The sequence below is a fragment of the Leptonychotes weddellii genome, chromosome 7 (assembly GCF_054177405.1).
Source record: "Leptonychotes weddellii isolate Sample4059 chromosome 7, ASM5417740v2, whole genome shotgun sequence".
Lineage (NCBI taxonomy): Eukaryota > Metazoa > Chordata > Mammalia > Carnivora > Phocidae > Leptonychotes > Leptonychotes weddellii.
Genome location: NC_138375.1, coordinates 84,195,213 through 84,222,131, shown reverse-complemented (window position 1 = coordinate 84,222,131; position 26,919 = coordinate 84,195,213). Strand labels below are relative to the sequence as shown.

General features: G+C 35.9%; 3 protein-coding genes and 1 non-coding gene across 8 annotated transcripts in view; 2 read left to right on the top strand and 2 right to left on the bottom strand.

Moving 5' to 3' along the window:
* Positions 1-15,877, top strand: part of LOC115936549 (uncharacterized) — a 541,924-nt gene extending 526,047 nt beyond the window's left edge. Inside the window, exons 8-9 of the mRNA XM_081825587.1 lie at positions 10,834-10,932; positions 13,737-15,877. The gene's annotated coding sequence lies outside the window, so the exon portion shown is untranslated. The remainder of the gene's footprint in view (positions 1-10,833; positions 10,933-13,736) is intronic.
* On the bottom strand, positions 119-19,571 carry TMEM167A (transmembrane protein 167A). The gene is made up of 4 exons (XM_006746128.3): positions 19,424-19,571; positions 9,944-10,053; positions 5,773-5,807; positions 119-578 (listed from the first exon to the last, which is right to left on the bottom strand). Exons 1-4 carry the CDS (start codon positions 19,424-19,426, stop codon positions 508-510), a joined length of 219 nt encoding a protein of 72 aa, XP_006746191.1. The 5' UTR covers positions 19,427-19,571; the 3' UTR covers positions 119-507.
* On the bottom strand, positions 8,170-8,305 carry LOC115936550 (small nucleolar RNA U109). Its single transcript, XR_004071979.1, has one exon. It is a non-coding gene; the product is annotated as a small nucleolar RNA U109 (small nucleolar RNA).
* A 31-nt stretch (positions 19,572-19,602) lies between the features above and the next one.
* The window catches only part of XRCC4 (X-ray repair cross complementing 4), a 292,420-nt gene continuing 285,103 nt past the window's right edge, over positions 19,603-26,919 (top strand). For 4 of the 5 annotated variants that reach the window (XR_014147101.1, XM_081826618.1, XM_031016809.2 and 1 more), the window contains exon 1: positions 19,603-19,719. The gene's annotated coding sequence lies outside the window, so the exon portion shown is untranslated. The other variant, XM_031016810.2, reaches the window with a different exon arrangement.

Below are 26,919 nucleotides of genomic sequence, written 5' to 3'. Positions count from 1 at the left end.
TTAATGCTCTGGTGTGACCAGAGGAAAAAGCAAGCATTATTAAATATGAATGCAATCCTTACCAACACAAATGGAACCTTTTTTTTTTTCCCAATAAAAAAGCTAGTCCAGAAAAATGTCTCATTCTATAAGGATTTATCATTCCCGAATCACAGTGAAAGAAACTTGGGTCATTTACCAATTTTGTTTTCTATTATGCGCCTTAGAGATACCTCACTAAAAACTGGTATCTGACATAACAGAATAACATTTGCAGAATGTAATATTGTAGTGATGGTACTGAGGTTGATTGTTACAGACATATTAACCTCGTCGAGTATTAAATGGTTACATCCTATTTATATAGAACATTGGTCCAATAATAAAAATAGAGAACAGCAACTGGAAATTTATCTCATTCAATGTTCAGAGATAAAAGGGTTAACCATTCATTCCATTATTTTCTGTAAATAAGTCCTTTTTTCATACTGAAATCTGATAGCAATTAAATTCTGATATTCTTCCAAGCTACTGTATGAAGAGGATGCTGAAGGCCATCACTACACAGCATACTGCAATGTAAGGACTCTTCCGTTCACCTGTTGAAAAAAAGGGGAAGATATTCATGTTGATTAACTGAGTTTAAGTTAACATGGATATGATAAGGTTATTACTTACTACGGGAGAGGGGTACATAAGGCTCAAGATAAAGTTCTTACCTAGGAGGCCCACACATTTGGGGGGATGGGCCAAACAAGAACTAGATGCAGCATAAAAGCAAGTACAATATAGGATGAGTTAAATCATGCTGATTTATTTCTAAGACCACCTCCTTTCCATGTGTTTAGAAAACCCTTAATGCACCAATTCCTGTGCCACTGCACAAACCCAGCTATTGAAAAATACAATACAGAATGTAGGACACAGATCCAAGACAAATGATCTCAAATAATTCAATTAAAGGCAAAAAATATTGCTTCTTTTCCTGTAAAAAAGGGAAATTTCTACCTATAAAAAGAAATTCAACATACAATTTTTAGCTATAACTTTTTTCCTCAGTGGTAGCAATTCATGACACTTAAATGGGGAAAAATAAGCATTCATGGATGAACATAAACAAAGAGCGATCAGTAAAACTTCACTTGAAAAATGGGCATAAGCTACAAACCAAGAAAGAGACTCTTAACTATAGGGAACAAACTGATGGTTACCAGAGGGGAGGTGGGGGGGGATGGGTGAAACAGGTGATGGGGATTAAGGGGTACACTTGTCCTGATGAGCACCACCTGATATATGGAAGTGTTGAATCACTTATTATACATCTGAAACTAGTATTACACTGTATATTAACTAGAATCTCTAAAGAAAGACTTCATGATTACTCTTGGGTTAGAAGTGTAGAACTTAAAACAACCACTTATTTATATGTCAATTTTCACATGTGTTTTTTAAGTGTTTTTACTTGGAGACTTTCCTTTGCATGAAGTAGAATGGAGTTGGCTTGTGAAACTGTATAGAGACCCTGTAATTGTGAGTTATCCCAAACTCATCTCGTTCTTTCCTGCTTTTCATTTATTGAAGGGCTGTACAAAGCACCAGGCATTTATGCTGCCTGGGGGGATGCATAAGAAAGGAAGAAGGAAGAAGAGGGAGTGATGTGCTACTTCTAGAAATAATCATAGACATATACCTGGTGTCCTGTAGTAGAGACTGTTTTTGTGTTTTTCTATGATGTTTAATATCAGCTCTCTTCCAGTAACTAAGTTTCTTCAGCAAGGAACTATTTTATTTGGCAAGTTTAATGACCTCTGGAAAATGTCAATCTTGACCATCCTCATCAACTAAAATCCTCAAGGTCGGTTTTATTTTCAGAGCTTCCTCGAAGAGCTCACAAGGTCATATTGCTATTAATTTTACCTTTGTGTCTGCTCAATGACAATATTCACAAAAGATATTATACACATACAAGTAAAAGAAACATTTGTTGTTTGTCTGAAAGTGTTTTTCTATCCTTAGACATTGGGCTGCGTTCTAGCTAAAGGAAAATTTAAAATGTGAGACAAAAGCATTTTCACAATGCCACTATCTCAACTGGAAAAAAACAGTTTTTAAACTAAAAAGTAACTTGGGTCATCATTTTTAACCAATGTTAATTTTCTGGGCAACAACCCAAGTTATCAAGCCAAACCAAACCATTCAGACATAATTTTCAGGTGGACTTCATAAGCAAGCCAGTCACTCTAATTAGGGCTAGATACTCTAATTGTCAATACTGTCTTATTAAACACCTAAAAAAAGAAATTAATATTGCCCTAAATTTTCCATCTGCTGGAAATTAAGTTTTGAGAAAGTTTTTCTCTTCCTCATCTTCCAACTCAGAATGCTATAATTTACATATGGGTTTCATTTTCCTGTTTTTAATTTTCTTAAAAGAGATTGCCATGTGGTAGAACTAAACATCTTTAGTTGAACTTGGGTAAGAATGTTACTTCTTGTCTGGTCTTAGGTCTGTTTAAGTGAATGTGAAACAGTTGCTGTAATGTGATGTGTAACATGATAAGATGATTTGGCTGGGCCTTTTCCTATTAAAATTGCATCCTTCCTTGGTGGATATATTCTGTGTCAAGATAAGAGAGGAGCATATGGCTGAGAAAGCAGCATATCAGCATCAACATTTTCTGAGCCATTTTGCCAAAATGAAAAGCTAATGCTTTCACATAATTGGCATGAACGAATACTTTAATTGAACCATTTAACCTATGACATTCATACAGTCAAGAGAAAAAAATGAAAATAACTGACCAAGCAAAAAGAAAGGCACAGTTTATAATTAGACAAAAAAACAGATGATACTACAGGAAATCATTGAGAGAGCTACAGACTAGATGCCTTAAACTTTCAGCTATACTTTTTTTTTTTTTTAAATCTGGTCTTTTTTTTTTTTAATTTTTATTCTTATGTTAATCCCCATACATTACATCATTAGTTTTAGATATAGTGTTCCATGATTCATTGTTTGTGCATAACACCCAGTGCTCCATGCAGAATGTGCCCTCCTCAATACCCACCACCAGGCTAACCCATCCTCCCACCCCTCTCCCCTGTAGAACCCTCAGTTTGTTTTTCAGAGTCCATCGTCTCTCGTGGTTCGTCTACCCCTCCAATTAGCCCCCCTTCATTCTTTCCCTCCTGCTACTTTCTTCTTTTTTTTTTCCCTTAACATATATTGCATTATTTGTTTCAGAGGTACAGATCTGAGATTCAACAGTCTTGCACAATTCACAGCACTTACCAGAGCACATACCCTCCCCAGTGTCTATGACCCAGTCACCCCATCCCTCCCACCCCACCCCCCACTCCAGCAACCCTCACTTTCAGCTATACTTTTAAGTGACAATTGTTGAAAACGGTCACCTAGGTTGGCTACTGAATGAAGCTGTACATACTTCTCTAATTTATTACACAAAATGGATTTAAAATACCTTAACATTTAATTTAAAATCCCTTAATTAAAATCTTTTATTTATGAATTAGCAACTTCATAATATTAAGGTGAAAGCTCTACCTCCTAACTCTAGACTTTTTATATTTTTACCAATGAATATTCAGTATTACTCTGATCCAGAGAATTTCACTGTATTAGAACGGTCTTGTTCTTCCATTATGTTCTCTCTTTGAAGTTTTCTTGAGGTATTCTTTGCATTCTGTTCCTTGACAATATTATTTCATTTTCTGGGTGACTTGGCTTTGAAACAAGCAATTTGGTTTACATGTATTTACATTTACTACTAGCTATCAGAATTGGCCATCAAGGGTGCTCTTCTGTCTCTTTATCTCTCCCTTCTTGGTTATTTTTAAAATGATTAAGATTTCTACTGTTATTTCAGGCTTTGCAGCTGTTCAGCATGACTGGATGTCAGATAAGTCTGTACCACAAATCTCTATAAATCTAGGTTGGGCCCTCTCAACTTTGGCACTACTGACATTTTGGGCTCATTCTATGTAAGGGGCTGTTCTGTGCCCCTTGTAGGATGTTTAGCAACATCCATGATTTATACTCAGTATATGTCCCCCCACTCTAGTTGTGACAGACAAAAGTGTCTCCAGACACAGTTAAATGTCCTGATTGATAACCACTTATCTAGGGTTTACCTATCTAAAGTCAGTGATCAAGATTCACATGTCTATCACCCTATGAGATAATAAAGTATGACAAAGAACACTGAGGAAGGACAGGTTAACATGTTAAAAGCACTATGAATTCTCAAGAAGATGTCTGTTTCAATGGTCAATACATTAGATTGAGGGCCCCAAAAGTACTCTGAAACTATTTATAGTACACTGTCATTTTCTATAGCAAGACACCTGAAAGGCCAACAAATCTTATAATCTCATTGTAACAGATTTTAAAAGGAGTTCTATATAATTTGGTATGACGCTGACAACTTCCACTGTTAACGGGTCTTGCCTATCACCAAAAGCTCAAGGGAAGAAAACCTGCTCCTTCACACTTATTTATGTTAGTGGCTAACAACATATTTCTGAAGTATGTTTTATTTAGAAAAACTTCTAAATGTTACAAAATCTTAGTCTGTAGTGGTTTTTAATCTTTAATCAATTTTGTTTCCTGTTATGGACCATCTTCTAAATTTTCCATTATCTATGATAAATGAATCCAAAAGAAAACAATACTCTAGATAGAAAGCAGCTTATCTAAGGGACATGACTCCTAAACTCCCCCTTCCTATTTAAAGTGATTCATTGGGGTGGGTAATTCAGGCTGTTGTCAGACTGGCTAACTAGACTAACCATCAAATGCAGCAACATTTTTCTCTTATTATGAAAGTCTCATAACTTTATAAAAGAAAAAAACAGTTACATACAAATTAAATACTGGAAGAGTACTAAAATCTAACTTTTTTTGGAGGGGGTCATGTAAATAATTCCAAAGAGGAGAAATATTCATTTTGTTCCATCCAAGTGGAACAATCACAAATGCTCTGTAATGTTTTTTTTTGGAACTAGCTATGTTAAAAAGGGTATAACCTATTATTTGAGAATACTGGCAAATTACATCAGTAAAGTACATTTTAATTCATTCACTTGCCAATCATTTGAGAGTCTGCCATGAACTGGGCATTGTGCTAAGTGTTATATACATATAGGGATGGGATAAGAGTATATTATTATTTAAACATAAACACACGATGACACTACTAATTTTATAATGAAAAGTTAGAAGATAATCATATTTAACTTTAATCAATTAGAACAAAACTCAGCTATGATCACAAATTTGATAGGTGAAACAGTTAATGCTTTCCAAAAGCAACAAATAACATTCTAACATTCTTGGACTTAGCATGGGGGAATAAAATGAGTATGTTTAGATGGTTGCTTAGCAAGCCTTTCATTAGATGGGAAAGTTATCCTTAGTTATAAAAATAGTACACATTATACAGAGTAGCATGTTCTATACTATAAGCATGTGTGCATAAAACTGTACACATCTGTCTGAAATCTCAACACTAGGGAATGCACAGAATTTGATTTCTGAATTAGATTTTTCTTGTAGTTTCCATCTTCCTGCTAATTAAGTATTTTGAGGTATCTACCACGTCTAGCTTTAAATAGCATAAGGAAAGAGTTTGGGGAATTCTACAAACTTCTAGTAGTGCACAAAATTGGGAAGCCTGGAGTTTTAAAACTGACATTTGACTTGTGTGAATATGCCATAAGTAAACTGCCCAACAATTTACAGCTGAAGATGTGGAGATTATAATAGACACTTACCAATTCTGGCGCACTTCCAAAATATACCCAACAATCTGCATAGAATAAAAAAGGAAAAAGTAGCTATTGATTATTGGGAAAGGTAAATCATTTTCTCAGTATCCTAGAGAGCATTCATTACCAACTGGCATTTTTACCTTCTCGTACTTCAAAACTGAAATTTATTTGATATTGAGCCACCATTTATGTAGGAAAGTAGGACACACTTGCTTACCAAATGTTAGTGTATATAAACTGTTACAAACTGGAATACATGTGGTATCCTAGGTTAAACCCACGGTAAACTAATACGTGCAGCAAAAATGTGCACAGGGCTTTTTATTGTAGAATTAATTCAGTCAACTTCAAGTGCTTTACTCTCAAAAGTAGAAAATACATATGCCATTTTACATAAACATTAATTTTGAGAAAATGGTAAATGAACACAGTTGGTTTGGGTGTTTTTGACATGAAAAAATAAAACTCTCATACTAAAGAAATTACTTTTACAGAATGTAGTTCTATATTTAAATGATTTATAACCATGAACTCCAATGATAGCATTTACAAAACTATGTCAACTCAATAAGGAAGGATATAAAAAAAATATGTGCTTAGAGTACACTGTGTATGAGTCAACTAAATATGGCATTTAAAACACATACATTCTGGAAATAAGAATTAGAATGAAGATGTTCATCGCAATTCTATGAATATACTATGAATTAAATACAAATTATATGCATATTTCACTTATTCAGCATGTATAAAAAGTATGAGCTTTAGAAGAAAATCAACTGAGTCATTCAATGAATAGAGATAGCTAAAAGATATAAAAACATTGTAGACAACTATTTTGTTGCTCTGACAAAAGAAGAGAATTATAAATGGTGTTATACAAGGCTACAAATCAAGATAAATTAGTGGTACTTAGAGGTACTTATTGCATAGGTTAGGACTGGTGTAACAAAATTGAAATACGTAAATTCCAGGGAAATTTATGTCATGCTTTTTTTTTTTTTTTGCCCTAAGAGATGGCTGGCTGATGAATAATTATATATGTGTGGTTAAGACTGAAAGAAATTACTGTTCGATTAAGTTCTATATATATTCCTCCTCTGAAGTATAACTTCCTGACCTCAAAGCAAAAAGTCTGTTAGTTCAGATGACATGAAATGGGCAAAGATACAAGTTTATTTTGAAGGATGGACATTCTGACAGGTGCAACAATTTTACTATAGGAATAAAAGGACAAAAATCAAATATACTCTTGAAAATAATGTAGGATAACATAAAGGCCAGATTGTGCCTAAGTTTAATCCTACTTAATTGGTTGTATAACTGTGAGCAAGTTATTTTCTCTTTAATAGCACTCACCTTCATAGGCTTGTTATAAGGATTAAATGTGTTATTACACAGAAATTCTTCAGAATAGTAACTAACATGTGCTGTGTTCAGTAATACATAGGTTAAAGGCACATGTGACAGTAACTTCAGATATCACTTAAAATTGGCTTACACGTCATCAAAAAATGGAAGACAATTGGTTAGTCATCTGCAATGCCATGGTTCCTTGATTCTAAAAACCTATTGATTATAACATGCACATTGATTTAAAGCTACTATGGATGAGGGCCTCAGAGGCGCGACACCCGAAGCTCCTCCATGGGAAGCTAAGAGTCCCACAGAACATAATCTAAAACCATATGATCACAATCAGGGTCATTTCAGGTTTGATAACCTAGAAATAACTCAAAGCATCATTAGGAAGTTGTTACAACACATATACTAAAAATTATACAAATGAAAAAAGTTTCCTAACTCAGGCAACTTAAGAGATTTATCAGTACCACTTTGGCCTTTCCCATATTTCCCTACCTAGACATATTTCTGTCATATGCCAAATGCTATTTATTAAAACACAAGAACTTTATTAGTTAGGAAAAACCAATACAATTACATTGCTTGGTTTCTATGGCTATAAGCCAATAAGTATATCTGCTGATAAAGCTAATCAGGTCTATGATAATAGGAAATGAGGCAAAGTACCAACTGTTTATTGCTGCTTTTTAATTCTCTATTATTTGAAGCAGCAAAAAAATTGTTATTTTCAAGAGTGAATTCATCAAGAACCTGTTTTATCCAATTAGGCTAGATATCTCTACTTAAACATGGAATATTCACTATAACGAAAGGGCAGTTTAATGAGTCTCGTAAAAACATATATTGTAACAGAAAAGGACAATAGCCTGTTAAGAATTTCTCCCAGAGAAAATATTTCTTATATACAAGTGAAAATAAAATGGGGCCTAACATTTATATAAATAGAAGTAAAATTTTTTAAAAAGTCTTTTAATGGTTGACTGTATCAGTATATGGTTCAAAATATAGAAATAGGCATGCTATTTCTTTGGTATTACATGTAGGAGAAATATACTACTACTCAACCTCTACTGTAAGGTTGGCAGCCCTGAGAACTCCTTTTTTTAATGTAGCATGTAATGGATGTATTCCTGCTCCCCAAAGAATGAGGAGCAGACTTTTCCACATGCAACCTACTTTCTTCACAACAACATCAGACAACCATAAATATTCTATTCTACTATGTGATTGTTTTTATAATGAAATAAACAGTTAAATATCTTATTAGGTAGATGTTATGTATTATATTACAATACCAAGCAACACATCAACGAGGATGTTTACTGGTTTCCACCATATGCTTTAAGTCAATAGTCAGGGGTTGCAGAAAAAGGGAAGGAAGAAATAAAACAATGTGGTTGGGTGGAAAGGCTTCACGCACAGCTAAGCAACAAGTAAGATTATACAACTTCACAAAGGGACAATGTACTATATAATTTCAAAAAATGGACAAAGTGAGTGAAGACTAAGTGCAAGAGGACTTCAGAGAAAAAAACGTGGTGAAAAGTCAATGTTTACAAAGGAAGAGGGGCATTGTCATAAAAACTGATGGATAAATAACATCAGTAGGTTAAATAAAATCCCTCAGGCTAATAGCAACAGATGATCAGTTTATTAGAACAGGATTAGGGATTTTTAATATTCAAACTCGTTAAAGGTTCTATTTATTCCTTTATACATGTTTGAACAACCCTAGGAAATAAAAAGGAAGAAATGGTAACAAAAGCCAAATAATTTAGATGACAGAATGTCTGAATAAATGCTAATTATGTCCTCAAAGATAGCATGGAGGTGAAGGAGAGAAGCAGAAATTATTATTCTCATAGCTGACTATATCACCTTGCCTCTTATAGATTTTTATTAGTGGAAAAACAGAATTTGATGTTGCAGGATCCTTATTTGGCCCAATATAGGTGCTGGAGATAATTATTCCTATGTGCAGTGTTCTTTCATTCTTTTATTTCTTAAAATGATTAAGAGGTATAGGTTTTTATTAAGAAAGGATTAAGATAATTTTTCATAGAAATTAATAAATATGCAAGGTGAAGAAAATTTACATAGCTTCCACCACATAGTCTCTGTTTTTTTATATACTTTTCCTTTTGGTTGAATTCAACATGTATTTTTGTGTTATGAAGTGGCACTTTAAAATTTTAATTCTGTGTGGTATCATACTGAGCTCAAATTTTTTCAGGGTGTGAACATATAATATAAGAGATGTGTCAAGCCCAAGACTTAATTTTTATTACTGCTTTATGTAAGCTAAATAAATTTCTCCAAAGATATTTGCTTTCTGATACTAATAGGGAGCCCATATGATTAGAGCAGTCTTGGACTGGAGAGGGAAATGTCTACATTATATTTTTATGGACACAGTGCTTGCAAACTGTTTTATGCTTCAAAAACATGACAACCAACTTTTGTTTTTTTTTTAATAACCAACTTTACTAATTATTGCATAAAAAATTAAGGCCAAACACTATCTTTGAAAGTGTTAAACTGTATTTCTAATCCCAGAAAAAAACCTGTCGTATCTTTTTAAGTATACTTTTTATTGACACATGTCCGGTCCCTTCTGATATTTATCTTTTTATTTATTAAGATTCTGTGCATACAAAGTTTTCAGATTTAAAAATAGAGGGAGAATGTAAAAAGTTATTACAAAACTAAGTTACATATAGGAATTAGATTATTTAATGACTTTTATGGTAATTTACCTTCAATGTCTATAGGACCTAATTTGGGTGATTAGATATCATTAGTAACATACCCAGTTTTATTTTTGTCCAGGAGGCTGGGTGCCAAGGATCGGATATAAGCACAGGTACATATAAGCAGCAAGATTACAGTCAACAGACTCTGAAAATTGAAAATGGCAGACTAAAAAGAGAAAAAGAAAAATTAATATCACAAGAAAAACAGCATAGGTAAAAACTGCTAGACAATTCTATATTAAGAATCATACTTTTGTTCTTCTCAAAGACAAACAGAATGGCATGTCTGAGAACACTTAAAACCCCAAATCATAAGGTATTCCAAGAGTGTACTTTCCTCTCCATTCTTTGGGCTAAGGAATGCAGAAGATGCAACAAAAATTCTAAATTCGAGAACTTGAAAACACTACCAAAAATGTCATGAATCTAAAATATCTCACCAAAACTGAATCAATATGTAATTAATACAGATGTTCTAGGAGCCCAGACTACTAGGTAGGACATAAAGTTTACAGGCTCTGAGCATAGCTGGCCGTATGACTTCAGCTGAACCATTAACCTCAGTCTCTCTTTCACATCCGTAAAACTGGGTGGAGAATGGGGATATAGACTAAATGTTGGCTAAGGTTTCTTTCAATTCTGAAATTCTGTTAGGATAAGAATGCTCCACATTTAAGCAATCATGTTGCATGCACTGACTAATACTAAGCTATTAGGTTTTGGTGAAGAAAAACCACTTGCTCTTTCACTGCTCATTCTTAAAAGTTATTCAAAAAATTTAACATCGGAATCACAGGAAATCAGTTTTCCAATCAAAGGAAAATGGAGGTGGACTCAATCTACTCAAAATTCAGCTCAAGCATCATCTTCTCCAGGAAGTCTCCTTGAACCCATTGACCTCCCCTCTCCTTTTTTTCACACAGAACTCTCCTTTCTGTTCTCACAGGAACTGTTATACATTTTATAATACTCATCCCTGAAAGTGGACGTCTCATCAGGCTCTGAACTCCAGGATATGACTGTGTACCTACCACATAGGAGACCAGTAAGTAATGGCCGAATAAATAAAACAATTTTTTGAAAGTGCAGGAATACCATTATATATATATATATAAGAATAATATTTCCATTACATAAGGTAGATAAAATATATCAGTCTCACACAGTAGCTAGCAATATGCTTCTTTAGTAAACTCAGAAGGACCTTCTATGGTGTCAGAAGTTAGACAAAGAGTAAGAGTTACAAAATTTTTTGAGAAAGGCAAAATTGTTACTTACAAATAATAAGTGCTACCTGAAAAGCCCAAAAGAATCCAGTGAAAAATGATTATATACAACAAGGGAATTGAGTAAGGTGGCTGGGTACCTAACTAAAATACTTAGATCAACAGCCTTCAGAATTACGTTACCAACTAGCGGAAAGACATAATGGAAACAAAGTTTCTATTTATAATAGCAAGTAGAACAAAAAGCTGAAATATCTAGGAATAAGCTTAACAAGGAGTGCAGCACTGGCATTAAAGAACAAAACTGGCAAAACCTTTAAATGTACTGAAAAAATAAAAGTAGAATGGAGTTGTATACCATGTTCTTACATTGGAAGGCAACATCATAAAGCTAATCTATAAATTTAAAGTGAACTCAATACCAGTTATTTCTGAAATACACAACTGATTCTGAAGCTCATATGGAAAAATAAATAAGCAAGAACAGCCAGGAGAATCCTAAAACAAGAACGAACCTTGTCAGAAACTGTCAATATTTTTTAACCTGTTACATACTTTTATGGTAAGTATTTACAAACTATTCAAAACATTAAGAAATTATACATGGTATTTACCAATATTCTTAAAGACAAAAAAATGCTTAGGTACAATGCTAAGCAGTGGGGAAAACAGCACACAAAATTTCATAATCAGCATATCTTCAGCTATGTAAACGTTTATGTGAACAAGAGGGGGGAATGCATTATCTTTGGAAGGTTTTTGGCCCAATTCTCAACTTTTCTGGAATTCTCAAATAACTTTTATGGTCTGAAAAAGATAAAATTTGTAATTACTATTTTAATAGTTGTTTTGTATGCAAATCATTTCTTTTTTTTTTTTTTTTAAGATTTTATTTATTTGAGACAGAGAGAATGAGAGACAGAGAACATGAGAGGGAGGAGGGTCAGAGGGAGAAGCAGACTCCCTGCCGAGCAGGGAGCCCGATGCGGGACTCGATCCCGGGACTCCAGGATCATGACCTGAGCCGAAGGCAGTCACTTAACCAACTGAGCCACCCAGGCGCCCGCAAATCATTTCTTCATGGATATACAAAGGATAAAGTTTAGTATATCTTGGTTTCTTATTGAATTGGATTTTAATTTTATATTTGTTAAAGGCGTACAAATTTTATAACTTGAAATAAACCAATAAATGAACTCTAAATTCTATATAGAAAACAGTAAGTTTTTCACAATGTTTATCTTTCAAAGATATTTTGAACATGTATGTGACTATATTAATATAGTACCTGATAACAACCTCATGAAATACAAAGCACAGATTTCTTGCCAGCCAACATACGAAACCTGTATCTAGTAACTACTCTGTCTGGACCATGAGGCTAGACACAGGATTAAAAAGGTACATAGCACAGGATTCCTTCCCTCCAGGAGTCTGTAGCTAACAACAATAACTGATATTCACTGAAGGCTTATTTTAATTATTTTATTCTCATATATTTGAGGTAGGTGTTACTAATACCTGTATTTTATATATGAGACAACTGAGGCATACAGCAGTTATAATCAACTTAGAACAGGACATATATTTTAAAAATAACTAGCAATTCTTTGTAGCATGTACTGAGTGGCGACTGAACCATACTGGCAAAAAATGCTGTTTTCATAAAGAAAAATCAGGAAAAGCTTCAAGGAGAAAGCAAGGACTGAGTGAAGTCAAGAAAGGGCACAATTAGGTTGGCAAATAGAGAGCAGGCTCCAGAAGAGACAAAAGCATGGAAAACATCCTCACAAAATCAGGAATTTGCATGTTTAAGGAATAATGAGCAGGCTTATTGTATTAAGCAAAGGACTGATGTAGTAGCGTGGCTGGAAAATCAGTTTGCAAAGTAGGTTTATCATGTTCCTAATGGAGTATCTAAATTTCACAATTTTGCGATGTGTACTTTTTCTTTCCCTGAAATGTCTAGTGAAAAAAAAATGCTGAAATGATATGATGTCTGGGATTGGTTTCTAAATAATTCATTATGTGTGGTGGGAGGTGTGGGGTTGATGATGAAATGCCGAGGATGTGAGGCTTCATTATACTCTTCTTTCTACCTTTGTATGTTTGAATTTTTATATAATAAAAGATTTTAAGAGGCACTTAAAGACATGCCTATTATTACAGAAGTGGGGTGTGTATATATACATTTATGTGTGAAACCATTTATAAATGAAAACCATTTACAAATGTGCAATATATGATACATACAACTTTGTTTCTGGGGTTTATAGACCCTAAAATTTAAACAAATAATCTTAGGTGGTAAAGTCTTTTAGATTCAAACAAGAATGTTTCAAAGCTATAGACATTAGCCTACCATTTCTTACCCTACTACCTAAGTATTCCTTTTAATGCTTAGCATCTGTTGTCCGCTGATATAAAATTTTCATCTCAGTTTTAAAAGAAACAGATGTTCCTATTCTTGTAGAAAAAATAATTGGGATTTTCAATAGGAAAACGTTATTAAAAAGGAAGAAGTTAAGAAAAAAAGCAAGCATAGTCGATCACAAAATAGAGGAAAAGATGATTTAAAAAAGATAATGGAAGTAAAATTCATTTACTGTTTAATTTTTTTCAGATCATGACATCCTTTTCAAGGTACTCTGTGTTTCTGCACAGGCCATCTATTTTTGCCTGCCTGGTGAACTGACTTAATCTTCGGGTTTCAACTCAAGAGTCATCTCCTCTGTGAAGTCTTCCCTGTCCCCACTTGCCATACGAAGCAGTCAGGATTGTAGTGCAGGTGTGTATCATAGAGAGCACCCATCAAACTGTATTGTAATGGTCTCCTCTATTTTACTGAGGTTCACATCGACCCCTTGTGCCTATTAAAATAGAGCACAGAAGTCACTGAAAAATGTTGAATGAACAGGAACTTGAAAACAACTGCAAATAATGAACATTTCAACAAATTCAAGAGCATACTTAAATTCCAAATTAACAATGCATGATATTAAAAAAATGTAGATTAGAGTGCTGAATATTTGGCTAACTATTCAAGAGAAACTGCCACACATGGCTCTGCATTGATACTTACTTGTCAATGATATTTTGGAAAATGCAGACGGAAGAAACAAATACCCCCATGTTTATGTTAAGGGCCCAGGCTGGAGGGTAAAATAAAGGCCTGAGGTAATTCCCTCTCAACATTTCAATCTCCTTATATCACCAACTGGAATTCAGAGAAAGTTCTACCAAGAAGCCAGCTTCAAAGTACTTGCATATGGGACAATGAGTGTTTTTGACTCCACCTAATTTTTAAGAGATATACATCTTCCAGAGGTGTGGATGACCTGACCAAGCAGGCTAGCTGGCTGGCATCAAATTCCACAACCTCAATTCTCAAATCTAAGGTTTACCTACTTTTCAGTCAGGCAGTGCCAGGGAGTTTAACAAGTTTAGCTAACTATTAAATATCAAATAATGTACACTGCAACTAAGGAGTTATAAAATACAACTCATTCCTTCTGGAGGCTCTGGGAAAAGAATCTGTTTTCTTGCCTTCTCCAGTTTCTAGAGGCTGTCTGCAATCCTTAGCTAGTGACCCCTCATCCCACTGACCTTGATACTTCTTTTGTGACTATGATCCTATTGCCTCCCTCTTAAAGGGAAACTTGTGATGAATTGATCCCCCTCCCCATTCCAAATTTCTTAATCACATATGTCGGGTCTCTTTTGCCAAGTAAGATAACATATTTACAGGGTTTTATTTTTGTTTTTAGTGGGGGAGGGCATTCTGCTATACCAATGAACACTTCCGTTTTATTAAGAGGTATCCAATAACATTCCCTAGACTCTCTGGAGCACAGCCTCAAATATAATCAGAACGGTAACACTTGGGGTTGTGGAATACAGCAGCCTTGCCCTTTTGACGGTTACTCTCGCAGTTGTGTTCATTCTTCTAAAAAACTGCAATGGACATCCTAAACTGTTTTTCTCCAAAGGCCCCTTTTATTATCCCTCCACACTCCAGACCCATCTACTACTCATAGACTTTGATATGCTTCAAATAATTAGTACTATTATACTAAATTAAATTATGCAAACCAGAAAGAAATCAACTTGATGAGTCACTTTGTATAATCATTCTGAAGTAAATCACAATTTGTTAGGCCTTCTGAAATAACGAAAATAATTCACTTTCATCTGGCCACCACTACAGTAGATGAAATAATTTATCAGTGAATAGATGAAGATTTGTTGATGCAAAGCTTAGTGCTAAAACAAAAAACTACTTGCGATGTTAACACATCTTTTAAAAAACTCTCTACTCTCAAGTCAATCTGAAGTTAGGAATATTTTCAGATTCAATTTTTATCATTTTATCTATGAAGATACAATTTCTTGTTTTCAGTCACAAGTGAATGTTAAAACTATATTCATTAAGCTTGGTTATAAAGGCAAGAATTCAGCGTAAGGTTTTGTTTTTAGATGTATATATAAAAATAGTTTATGAAACCATCCAAAACATTACGAATAGAGAGAAAACAGGGGAAAGATCCCAGCAGTATAAAGGCACAAAGAAGCAATGAGAAAGGCAGCAGAAATATACATATTAATATGCTGAACAGTTGTCTGGAGTGCTCAGTGACTGGTTGCTAACTGTACTTAATCTACAGAAAAGACTAAGCCTACAGTCTTCATTAGTCCTGGATCACTTGAGCTCCCTACAGCTTATTTATTTATTTTTAGCATTATCAAAATAAACTGTTTAACCAATATGTGGATTAAGGGCCTTCTTTATGCGTAACACTGCATGGGAGCTTCAAATGTTGATTGCATCTTACGTGGAATTAACGGACATATTAATTCCTCGGTTTAACTGGAATTCACTTTAAAACAAGAATTGAATACCAAAGACTCACAATTTTTAAAACTCCAAATAGTAACAATTTTACTTGTTTTAAGACTTACGGCTTTTACACAAAACTAGTCATTTATCCCTCTCAGAAGGTAAAAGGACCCAGAAATGATATTCCTGACCTAATTGTGATAAAAACTATACAGTACTGCAAAAGTAGGTCAGCATTTTATCACATACAAATCTAGGTCAGACCAGCATTTTCCAACTAGTTTCTACTTGTAAATTTATATGTACCACTCTTTTCTCTTAAAATGGAAAACATGGAAATGCAGGGATAAATGAAGCCTGTATATAAATGTGCAAACACACCCCTCCCCACTTGCCCAAGATAAATGACCACAGGTGATTAATATTTCCATTAACACACAGAAATACTGACATTTTATTTTGGTGTTATTAGCACCTAAGTTCAACCTTTGTTGCTTACTGTAAGGCAGCACTGAAATTGTACCCCATATGCAAATTATCTTGGTTTAATTTGAAACCAAGAAACCAGGATTACTTAATGTCTTGATGTTAAAAACCTCTTAACATCAGTGGCCATTAAACATTTGCATTATTTAGGAAGTAATCCAGTATATTAATTTGTCCTTGGATAAATCTGCACCTCTATATTATTAGTTTAATTTCACTTGTAAAATGAGGAGCTGGACTAAATAGCCATTTGATCTCATTGGTCCTGTTTCAAAAATGTAGACCTTTTCTATTTAACCTTTCCACTTAAAATTAAGAACTTTCATGACTATGAGAAAAGGTACAGTTCAGAGTAGAAGCACCTCACTGCAGTGTTCTCCCCTGGCAATATAGGTGGTCATTTGCACTTATTTTCATCTCATTGTCATGGTATCTATAATGTATTTGCTGTGTTTGTGTTGCTTAGTTTCAGAGCGATTTTATAGACACCAGAGATCTAAATATAAAACAAGGGGATCAAAGGTGTTAATAGGAGAAAGTATACATAGAACCATGATAAGCAGACTTAAAAAAAATATGAAGGAATAATACTTTACATGTTGATAATTTGATAAGACAAAAGTATTCCAAAGGGCAAACTGCAAATCCTGTTATGAAGAAAAGTGTTCTGACCATGCAATTGGAAATGACAAAGATTGATAAAAGGGAAAAACTTTTCAATATTTGGAGTCAAATGTGGTATGAAGCCTGGCTGTTCATAAGAATCACTTGAAGCTTTTGGGCGCCTGGGTGGCTCAGTCAGTTAAGTGTCTATCTTTGGCTCAGGTCATGATCCCATGGTTCTGGAATCGAGTCCCACATTGTTGGGCTCCTCCCTCTGCCCCTCCCCCCACTCATTCTCTCAATCTTTCTCTCTCTCAAATAATAAATAAAATCTAAAAAAAAAGAATCACTTGAAGCTTTTAAAAACTATCGATGCCCAGAAATTTGGACTGAATTGGTTGGCCATCTCATTTCTCAGAGCTCTTTCCACTACACGTTGTTTCTCTTTATCATAACAGAAAACACGTGGAATTTACTTATTTAATAATCTCCTTCAGTGGACTGTGAAGTCCTTAAAGACACTTAGCATATTTTACATGACTCTGTTTCCCCAGATGTGCAATCCTTTGAGTACTAACTCTACCTGTCATTGTGAGGTAGATATTAGAAGACCTGGTCTCTACTTTAGAAAACTCCAGCTAGAGAGGGAGGAAATATATGCAACAATGTATTGCTGTTTTTTTGTGGTAAGTGCTATGGCTGGAGGTACACTGGAGGTATATACATGGACTGTGGATGCCCAAATGGAGACCCAGGAGAAGAAAATAGAAGGGGTAGGGAAGGATTTTTGGGAAGAGATGAAACTTGAGATAAATCTTGAAGGATACTAAGAGGGAGAACAAGGCACTCTGAAGTTCTTAAAAGTTTAAATACTGTTAATCTTAAACACAGTATCTGTCTTGCTATTAGCTAGTTGATAAGACACTAAGATGATGAAAATGGATCTTTGACTTGTACTATGAGTAGAATAAACTTCAGCATCTAGGAAGAAGTACAAGAATTAAGAGTGACAATTTCTAGGGGCACCTGGCTGGCTCAGTCAGTAGAGCATGTTTCTTGTTGCAGATAGAGATTACTTAAAAAAAGAAAAAGTAACAGTCTCTATTCTTTTTAAATTGAAAAAGGAATCAAATTCTCTAAGTTAAGTAATAGTTCTCTAATGACACTCTTTAAGAGCAAGTATACTCATCCGATCGTGTGATAGGTAGGCAAAGAAGCTGGAGTACATTCTTGGCTAGGAAAGGAATAACCTGTCAATAGACTGCCATTTTCTCTGTAAGTTCTCCAGGAAAGACGCTGTGACTTATGCCCCATTTATAATCAAAGTAGTTGGGCTAAAGCAAGAAACAAATGAGTTTTCGATTAAATGTCTAAGGGTTTAGTGTTGTATGGGGTACTGCAGGAACCTCTGGAAACATAAGCTCAGTAACTTTCACCCCACAATAGCTTTTTTGGGGGTCATGTTTGTTTTTGATGCTATAATCATCCTTTCCCCAGAAACATGCTTATAAATGCAACATTTGGCCCGTGGATTTCATTAAGTTCACCCGGTGTACAGACGGTTGGCATTTACTATAACAAAGGTAAAAGGGCTTCAGACAGCTTGGGAGATTTCAGTATTACTACTACTGTATCTGTCCTCCGGCCATGCTGGCTCTACCTTTTTTTCCTCTGCCTGAAAACGTAGGCGTTTCTTTTGAAAACTTTTCATGACTCATTTTAAATTTTCCTAAGAGGCCCAAACTACCAAAGAATCTGCAATAACACAAAATCATAAATACAACCGTAAAAATGTGTGGGGAAGGAAGGTCCGAGGCCAAACGCAACCCCAAGTACATTCCTAGAAGAAAAACCACTTCTCCAGAGATCGCCAATGTTTAAAATCTAGTTTGTAGAGTAGGAAGAGCCTGAAAGGTCACTAACTCAACAGACGAAAATTAAGAGGTGGAGCCTGGGGTTTCTAAAGACAACAATGAAACACCTGGGCCAGGCCCTCAGACATTAGAGGACGCGAAATAACAAGCGCAAACTCAAGAAGCTCCATGCCTCCAAGGGTCAATGACCATAGAGAGTATGTAAAAACGATTGGGTTAAGTCAACCAGCGCACTTCTTCGAAACAAGTCAGAAAGGTGGAGTGTGCGGGAGGCGCTGGGACCTGCGACCGCGGGGTCTCTCGGGCGGTGGGCCCTGGTTCTCCCTGGCTGGGCGTGCAGGGGCCACATGGTTTCCGGGTCTGAGCATCTTCCGAGCCCCGGCAGAATCAAGCTAGTGACAGGGCTCCCTGGCCCGCGCACCGAGGGCCGCCGCCCAACCCTCCAGCCCTAGCTCGCGCCCACAGCCCCTTCACAAAGCCAGGCTGCGACCCCACCGCCCCAATTCTTACCATAGTGAGGCCGGCGAAGCCCCAGCCACATCACCCTTCCGGGCCCAGGGCGGAAGAGGCGTGCCCGCCCCGCCTGCCCTTCTCGCTCCCTCCCCGCGTCCGGTTGGGCCTGTCAGGGTACCTCCTCCCGAGCCGCGCGATCCGGACACGAGGATAGGCTCCTCGCAACCGGAAAAGGCAGGAGCTAAAAGACGTCAGGCGTCCTTGCGGAAGTGGACGATGCTCTCATTGGCTGCGGGACGTCTGGCTGCGGGAGCGGGCCTTTTGGAGGAGACCGGAAGTGGAGGAACTGAGAGGTAGGGTCCGGAAGCGTGAGCTGCGTATTTTAGTAATAGTAAATTAGTGAGAGTAATAGTCCTTTGTTTTGTCCTTGTTTTGTTTTTCTTTCTTACTTTCGTTTTTTTTTTTTAGTTCCCTATTATTTCCCTTTAGAATTCCTCAGTGCATGATTTTTCCCAGCTCGGATCCCCCTCAATGTGTAAGCTCCTGGACCTTCCGTTTTTGCACTCTCGGACGCCTGGGTTCCCTAAACTTACGTGCAGGGTGTGCACCTGCTACACCCCCTCTTCAGTTTCTCCGTTTGCACCTGAGGGATTCTCTAGAATGCAGAGCGCCTTTGAAGTGCCCTGTAATGGTTGTGGAAGTAGTAAGACACTTGAATCCGGAGGGTTGTGTTGAGTAGGCTGTTGGACAATTCTGACGCAGGCCTTCTCTCTCTTTCTCTCTCTCTCTCTCTCTCTCTCTCTCCCCCTCTCCCCCTCTCCCCCTCTCCCCCTCCCTCCCCCAATCCCTCGCTCTTTGTAAACTGTCTATGGGTTTCACCTGGGGCCTGAAGCGTACTAGGCCCTTTTGGGTAAGGGATGAACTTTCTGTAGTAACAAATGGAAAGAAACTGCCCTTTCCTAAGTTGAATAGTTGCATAGGTATTCTAGAGAAGTGGTCCATCAGCGAAAGGAATTACATGCCAACTTTCTCTTTTAATCAGTAGTATTATTATTTAGCTTCTTTCAGTTTTGATAATCCCATTAGATGAGGGTTTATTTTCCACCCGATTTTGTCTTTGCATAATCCAAATGGAGAAACAGGTGTTTTGACGTGTTCAGTTCGCATAGTTATTGGGAACTCAGTATAAGGTTTTTGAATTAAAGTGGTATTGCTTTTTTACCACTAGTCAGCCTCCCTCATCCCCCACCCCCTTTCACTTTGTATCTAGTGTTGATAATGTTAATGGTTTCCTTTTGTATGATTTCCTTTTTTTTTTTTTTTTAAATTCACTGATGGTCACACATATATTAAAAGGTAATGGTTTTACTTAACTGCTTGTTTTCTCTAATCCTCAGCTAGCCTCTGTAGTTTAAGATTAAGGCTGTTTGTGTTCTAAGTTTTGTCTTTGTCCTTCTTCTCCCCTTCCCCCTGTTTTTTATATGCTTTCCCTGTGGCTCTTAGATTAAGACCCATTTTTGACCTTAATGTTATTTCTTTTACTTTATGAACTGCTTCTCTTAACCTTTCTCCACTTCTAACCCCATTTATTGCTCTTCTGAACAAAAATCCTCTAAGGATTTTATGTTCCAAATCCCAATTCCTCTTTTTCTATTCTTTCTATTCATTCTTTCAGCATGGTTTTTCTCCCACCCTTTCTCAAAATCCTCTTAGTGTCACCAGTGGTCTCCAGGTGTTGATTATTCCCAGTCTTTTTCCTGTTTGAGCTATCAGCAACCTTTGGCGCAGTTAATCACTTCCTTCTTCATGATGTATTTTCTTCACTTCATTTCCAGGACATCACACTCTCTTGGTTTTCCTTCTACCTCACTGGTTCCTTCTGTCTTCCTTCTGTTCTTCATGATCTCTTATTGTTGAGTGTTCCAGGGCTCAATCTTTGCTTCTCTTCTTTTCCTCTTTCTTTACTTCCTTTTGATTATATCAAATCTTAATGACTTTAAATAACCATCTGTATACTGAAGCCTCCCGAGTTCATATTCTTAGTTCCCTCTCTTTCTGAACGCCAGACGTTAATATTAGAGGAAACTGGGTGAGATGTATATGGGAACTCTGTGTTATCTTTGCAGCTTTCCTGTAAATTCAGTATTACTCCAAAATAAAAAGTTTATTAGAAGGAATGTAACATTACTTCTTTGCTTAAAAACATTCACGATAAAAGCTGACATCCTGACATTGGCCTACAAAACTACATGATCTGGTTTCCTATTACCTCCTTGACTTCAGCCTTTGTGTCCTCTCCCCTCACTCTGTCCCAGCCATACTGGCTTCCTTGTTTCTTAAATACACTAAGCCCACTTCTGCCCTAGGGCCTTTGCACTGGCTGCTTCATCTGCTTGGAATGCTTTTTCCCAGACATCCACACAACTGATCTTTATGTATGTGCTCAAATATCACCTTTTCAATAAAGCTTACCTCAACCTCCTATTTAAAATTGCAGCTTTGCAACTCTCCCCCTTTCCCCCACTGGCCTCTGTACTCCCAGTTTTCTCTATCCTGTGTTATCTTCTCTTTTTATTCTAGCACTTATCACCTTACTATGTATTTTACATACTTATTACGTGGTTTTTCATTTTTGATCTATTAAAATACAGGAAAGAATTGTTATCTGTTTTGTTTCCTTATGCCAAGTTCTAAAGCACTGTCTGATGCACAGAAGTGCACGTGCTTTGGTTGAATGAATGAACTCTACTGGGTATTTGAATTTAGTCACCCTTGATTGGCAGTCATTGTGAAACATTGAATTGTTTATCGTGTCCAGGTATTATGCTGTTTCTTGCCTCCAAGCCTTTCATCATGCAGGGTCTTCTGCATGGAATGCCTTTTCTTATCTCTTTCCTTTTCACCTTTTAAGGTTCATATCAGGTGTAGCTCAGGGAAGCCTTCCCTGAAATGTCAGGCTGGCTTAAGTGAACTCTTGAGAGGAGGTATCACCCTGCCTCTGCACTTTACAAGCTTGTAAAATAATTATTTTTGGGTGTTTTTATCTCACTCGAGAGGTGGGAATGTGTCTTAACTCATTCTGGGGATATCAAAGCCTGGTACATAGGAAGCAGTCAGTGAATGTTTTTAATGCATTAATAGCATGACCAAAGTCACTCAGCTATGAAGCAGTAGAGTTTTGATCTCAAGCTGACTCTTTGAGTATAAAACCGATGGTCTATTTGCTATACCTTGTTTTCTAGGAAAAGGTGGCTGTCCTTAAAATAATAGAAGGATAGTTTTTATACAGGTAGGAGGTAGTTAATGCATTTTATAGTCCAGGGCAATTTGTTCCTTGTCATTTGTGAAGCTGCCAGCGCTGATGAGAACATGAGTTGTGCTTTTTTTTTCCTAAGACATTGGCTGAAATAGATGAACAGAGGGTTATTATAGTCAGCAGTTTTTAATGTTGATGAGACGGGGCTCTTTTTGGAAGAACACCCTTGAGACTTTTGTTGCCTCAAAGGGGAAATCCATGCTGGAATTCCAAACTGCTCATGAGACATCCGTGCTTTTGCTAGCTGCCAGTCCTGCCAATAGCTTTAAAGTAAACTTTTGGTTGTGTGCCATTGGGGAATCCTGGGCTGTTTTCAAGATATTGTGAAGATTTTTCTCACAATGATATGGAAATTTGTTGTTAAGGTTGAGTTAAAGATAATTAGTTTGTTAACATAATTTCTGATACTTGGCACAAAAATTAGGTAAAGTAATTCTGTATTTAAAACAGTTTAATTGTAGATAATGAACCAGACCTCAAACTACCTTTTATGGTAAACATTCTGAATTTAAACTGTCCCCTGAATATTATCATCATTGTTGTAGTCCGTAAACCAATCTTTTTTGTAATGCTGGATAGCCTTTAGGACTAACAGAAAAGGAAATAATCTGACTATAAATTCTGAAAAGGCCTCAGCGGTTTTCGGCTGCAGCAGTGGGGTTGAAAATGATGATTAGGCTTGGGATCAAGTAATCAAAAACGACTATTCCTAAATTTGTGCCTTGTTTCTTTGAACTTTACTAACCCTGTAAAAGTGTCCAAAATGTTGAAATAAGCCAGAAAGTCAATCTGGTCTTTGTGTGAGAGGATGCTGTTGAATAAAGAAAGACCTTGCTCAACTGGAACAGAAGTGGCTGCTAAGAAATAAGATGCAGCCATTGTTGAGGAGACTCATCAAAGTGTTGGCAGTATAAATATTGACATGCTGAGATATGTCAATATTTACCATGGAATTTGGAAGTTGCCAAGTTCCTGTTTAAGAAATGTGACACTAGCATTGAACACAGTATATCAATAAATAAGGAACATGTCCAATGAACAGCTGCTCAGAGAAAGTAGGATAACATCTGTCTAAACTCTGGAGCACTTAAAGTCGAATTTAAAAAATTTATTGACAGTTCTTTGTTAATTTGTAGGTAGATGCTTGTATAACAGTATCCTAATATAGTTCCATTTGTGGGCTTAACTTATGTGTTTTTAAAAAATGACAGCATGGTTGCAATTTATAATTTCGTAAATTACTTGTGCAATGATACTCATCTATAAATTGAATAAAAAACTCTTGCCTTAATCCTGTGTTTAGGAACCAACCTCATCATTTTACATATTATTCTTACAAAAATTGGCTCAACTCAAGACTCAGAAATTACTTTTGGGAACCAAAAGTTTATGCTCTGAGAATTTAGCAATAGAGAAAACAAAATAAGTTTCTGAAGTTTAAATGTGATAAGAAGATTTGTTCTGATTATTTGACAGCTGTATCTCAGAAGAAAATGAGTGGATTAAAGAGCAAGTAAAGTTGGTATGTTTGGTTGAATATCACAGATCACCACTTTTAATTCCCATATGAATATCACTGTAATAGAGCATTTGATGCAAAATAAAGACACATTTGAAGGTTTTTTATCAAGTCATTGGAACCATACAGTCTTACATCTGTTTTGCACACGTCTAGAAGAAGGTTAAACTGAGCATTGTTTGAATGATAGTCCTAAAACAGTCCTAGAAGAGCATAAACCATGAGTATCAGGACTGGTCCTCTCATTGCTTTTCTAATAACAGAGACTGATGGCTTTTATATAGTAATCTAGTTGTTTAACCACATCACACTCTTAAGTTTATATTATGAAGAATGGATGCAAAGTATAGTTGAGGTCATATGTTCGGCCAGGAGCTACATTTATTGCTATAAATATTTTATAAACAAATTTTCAAATATGAAAAACAAATTGCATTAGAGGTTCATAAAAGGCTTTTAATGTATTTTTTTTAGTATATTAAGGATGGAAGGGAAAGAAACAATTTTAAAATTTAAATTGATTGGAGCCCTCTTTTAGAGCACATTTGCCAATATTTTGAGGTAAGCTGTTGAGTTTTAAGGAGAAACATTAAACTTATTAATTAATGATTTTAAAACTTGGAAAACATTTTTTTTGCATGTAACCAAGACTTGAACCTTTGTTTTGAATAGACATTTTTTTCTAGAATCATTAGGGCCTTCTGGAAAATATTCACCAGTTGTCTTCTTGAACCACCTGTTACCAGTTATTTATCATGTAGTGATAACAAAGTTGCCCAGTACTTTCAAATGTCACGTATTTTAGAACTGATGAGAGTGTAAACATATTAAGCTGAAAATGTGAAACTTCCTGTTTGGTGTTAAATACTATGAATTTAATATAGTGTTTCCCGAAGTTTGGTACTCATGCCAATGACGGAATACACACATTGCTGACTGACAACTGTTTTGCAGGTACCATTTAGAGAATTAAATAATTTGCTGAAGTCCACACAACCAAGAAATGACAGTGAGGATTCATACTGAAGTCTGACTGATTCCAAAGCCTGAAACCAAGTAGCTTAAACAGAAAGGAACTTCTTGGCCTCATACCTAAAACATCTGTGATTAGATCTAGATTCTGGTGTTGCTGGAACCAGATCTGAGCTGCTGCCCACACCTCAGTTTCACTTTCTGCTCTGTTGGTTTTGTTGTCAGCAGCTTCAGGCTCACAGTGTTATGGCATCAAATCCAGTAGAGAAGAATCTATATCCTTAAGTCGTGGAATTAGGCTTCACTGGTCTTACTTGTCCTAACTTGAATCATGTGCTCATCTCTGAGTCAGTCACCAGAGCATTACATACCAGTATTTCAGGTGTCATGCTTATCAGATAAAGACTATTTACCAAAGAGTCAACACTGAACTCAATATTTCTTAAATAGGCTCCTAAGTTTTGAAGTATTGAATTATATATTTAGGAATAAATTTCTAATAGGTGACTTTGTCTCTTTTTACAAAGGTACTCTGTAACAATATAACCAGCCTGATGGTCAAATAATACTTACTGAACTATTTTCTTTTTATTCATTTTATTGTAGAAAATTTCAAACATATATAAAGGTAGAACATAATGGATTCCTGTGTACCCATCACCTAGCACAATTATCAGCTCGTGAATCTTTTGCTTTTATCTTGGAACAGCCTCCCACTACAGTCCAAAATATGTTCAGGGATGTGGTTGAAAATGACTTAGAGTCAAAAATTACAGCATGGGAAATAAATAGTAATTATTCATCCAATTTGGAATGTGTTGTTTATAACTTGCTGTCATTCAAACCATGTGAAATTGCCATTTTTTGTAAGTTAAACATTGTTAAATACCAGCAATTTCGCGTAGTTCCTAAAATTTTTTGAGTGGCTGAATTAGGTACTGTCACCAGTTAAGGATATGTTACAGGGTTGTTTTTTTCAGGATTAACTCTCATTTGTACCCCAGTCTTATCATTCATCGCCTGTTTGCCATTTGAAATAGGCAGATAAATGGGTACAGTTATAAGTAAATGGTGGGTTTGTGTGTAGGGGAAAAAGTACAGTGCAAGTCCTGTTTCTTTTCCATACAAATGCTTTTAGTTACATTTCAGTTCTGAGCAGCACATTCTTGAAGTAGAAAAGACTGTATATACACTTAACTGATGGTATTTCATAGGAACACCCTCTCTCTTCTGAAATTAAAATACGAGAGAAGTGTCAAAATTTCACGGCTTAAGAAATCAAAATTACTACATTCTTAATGAAGAAAGACTGTTGTTTAGCTAATGCTGTATTTTCAGGTATTATCTTATCTCTTCAGTTCTGTTAAGTGTCATTCTCACAGGAAATTCTGCAATTAGGACTGAAGTGTTCTTGTGAAAGTTTAGAAAGTTTCCAAAATGATAAGTATGCTCTCATCCTTTCTGCCAAGTTTATTTGTAATTAAGAGTGTCCATTTGATGAATAGGAAGTCCTGGAACTCTGGGTCCAATTTTTAGGGCATTTTGGATCTAGGTGTTAGGTTTTATGTGGGAAATTTAGTCAAGCTATTTTACTGTTTTAAAATACTTAGTTCATTGGGTAAAGAAAAAAGAAAAGAGGAAGTGAACTTGAATCACTGAAACTAATGATTACTAATGGTATTTGTAAAAGATAAGTAGAGGAAATGAGTAGTAATATATTTGGAATGGCTGCAGGTGGCATTCCAC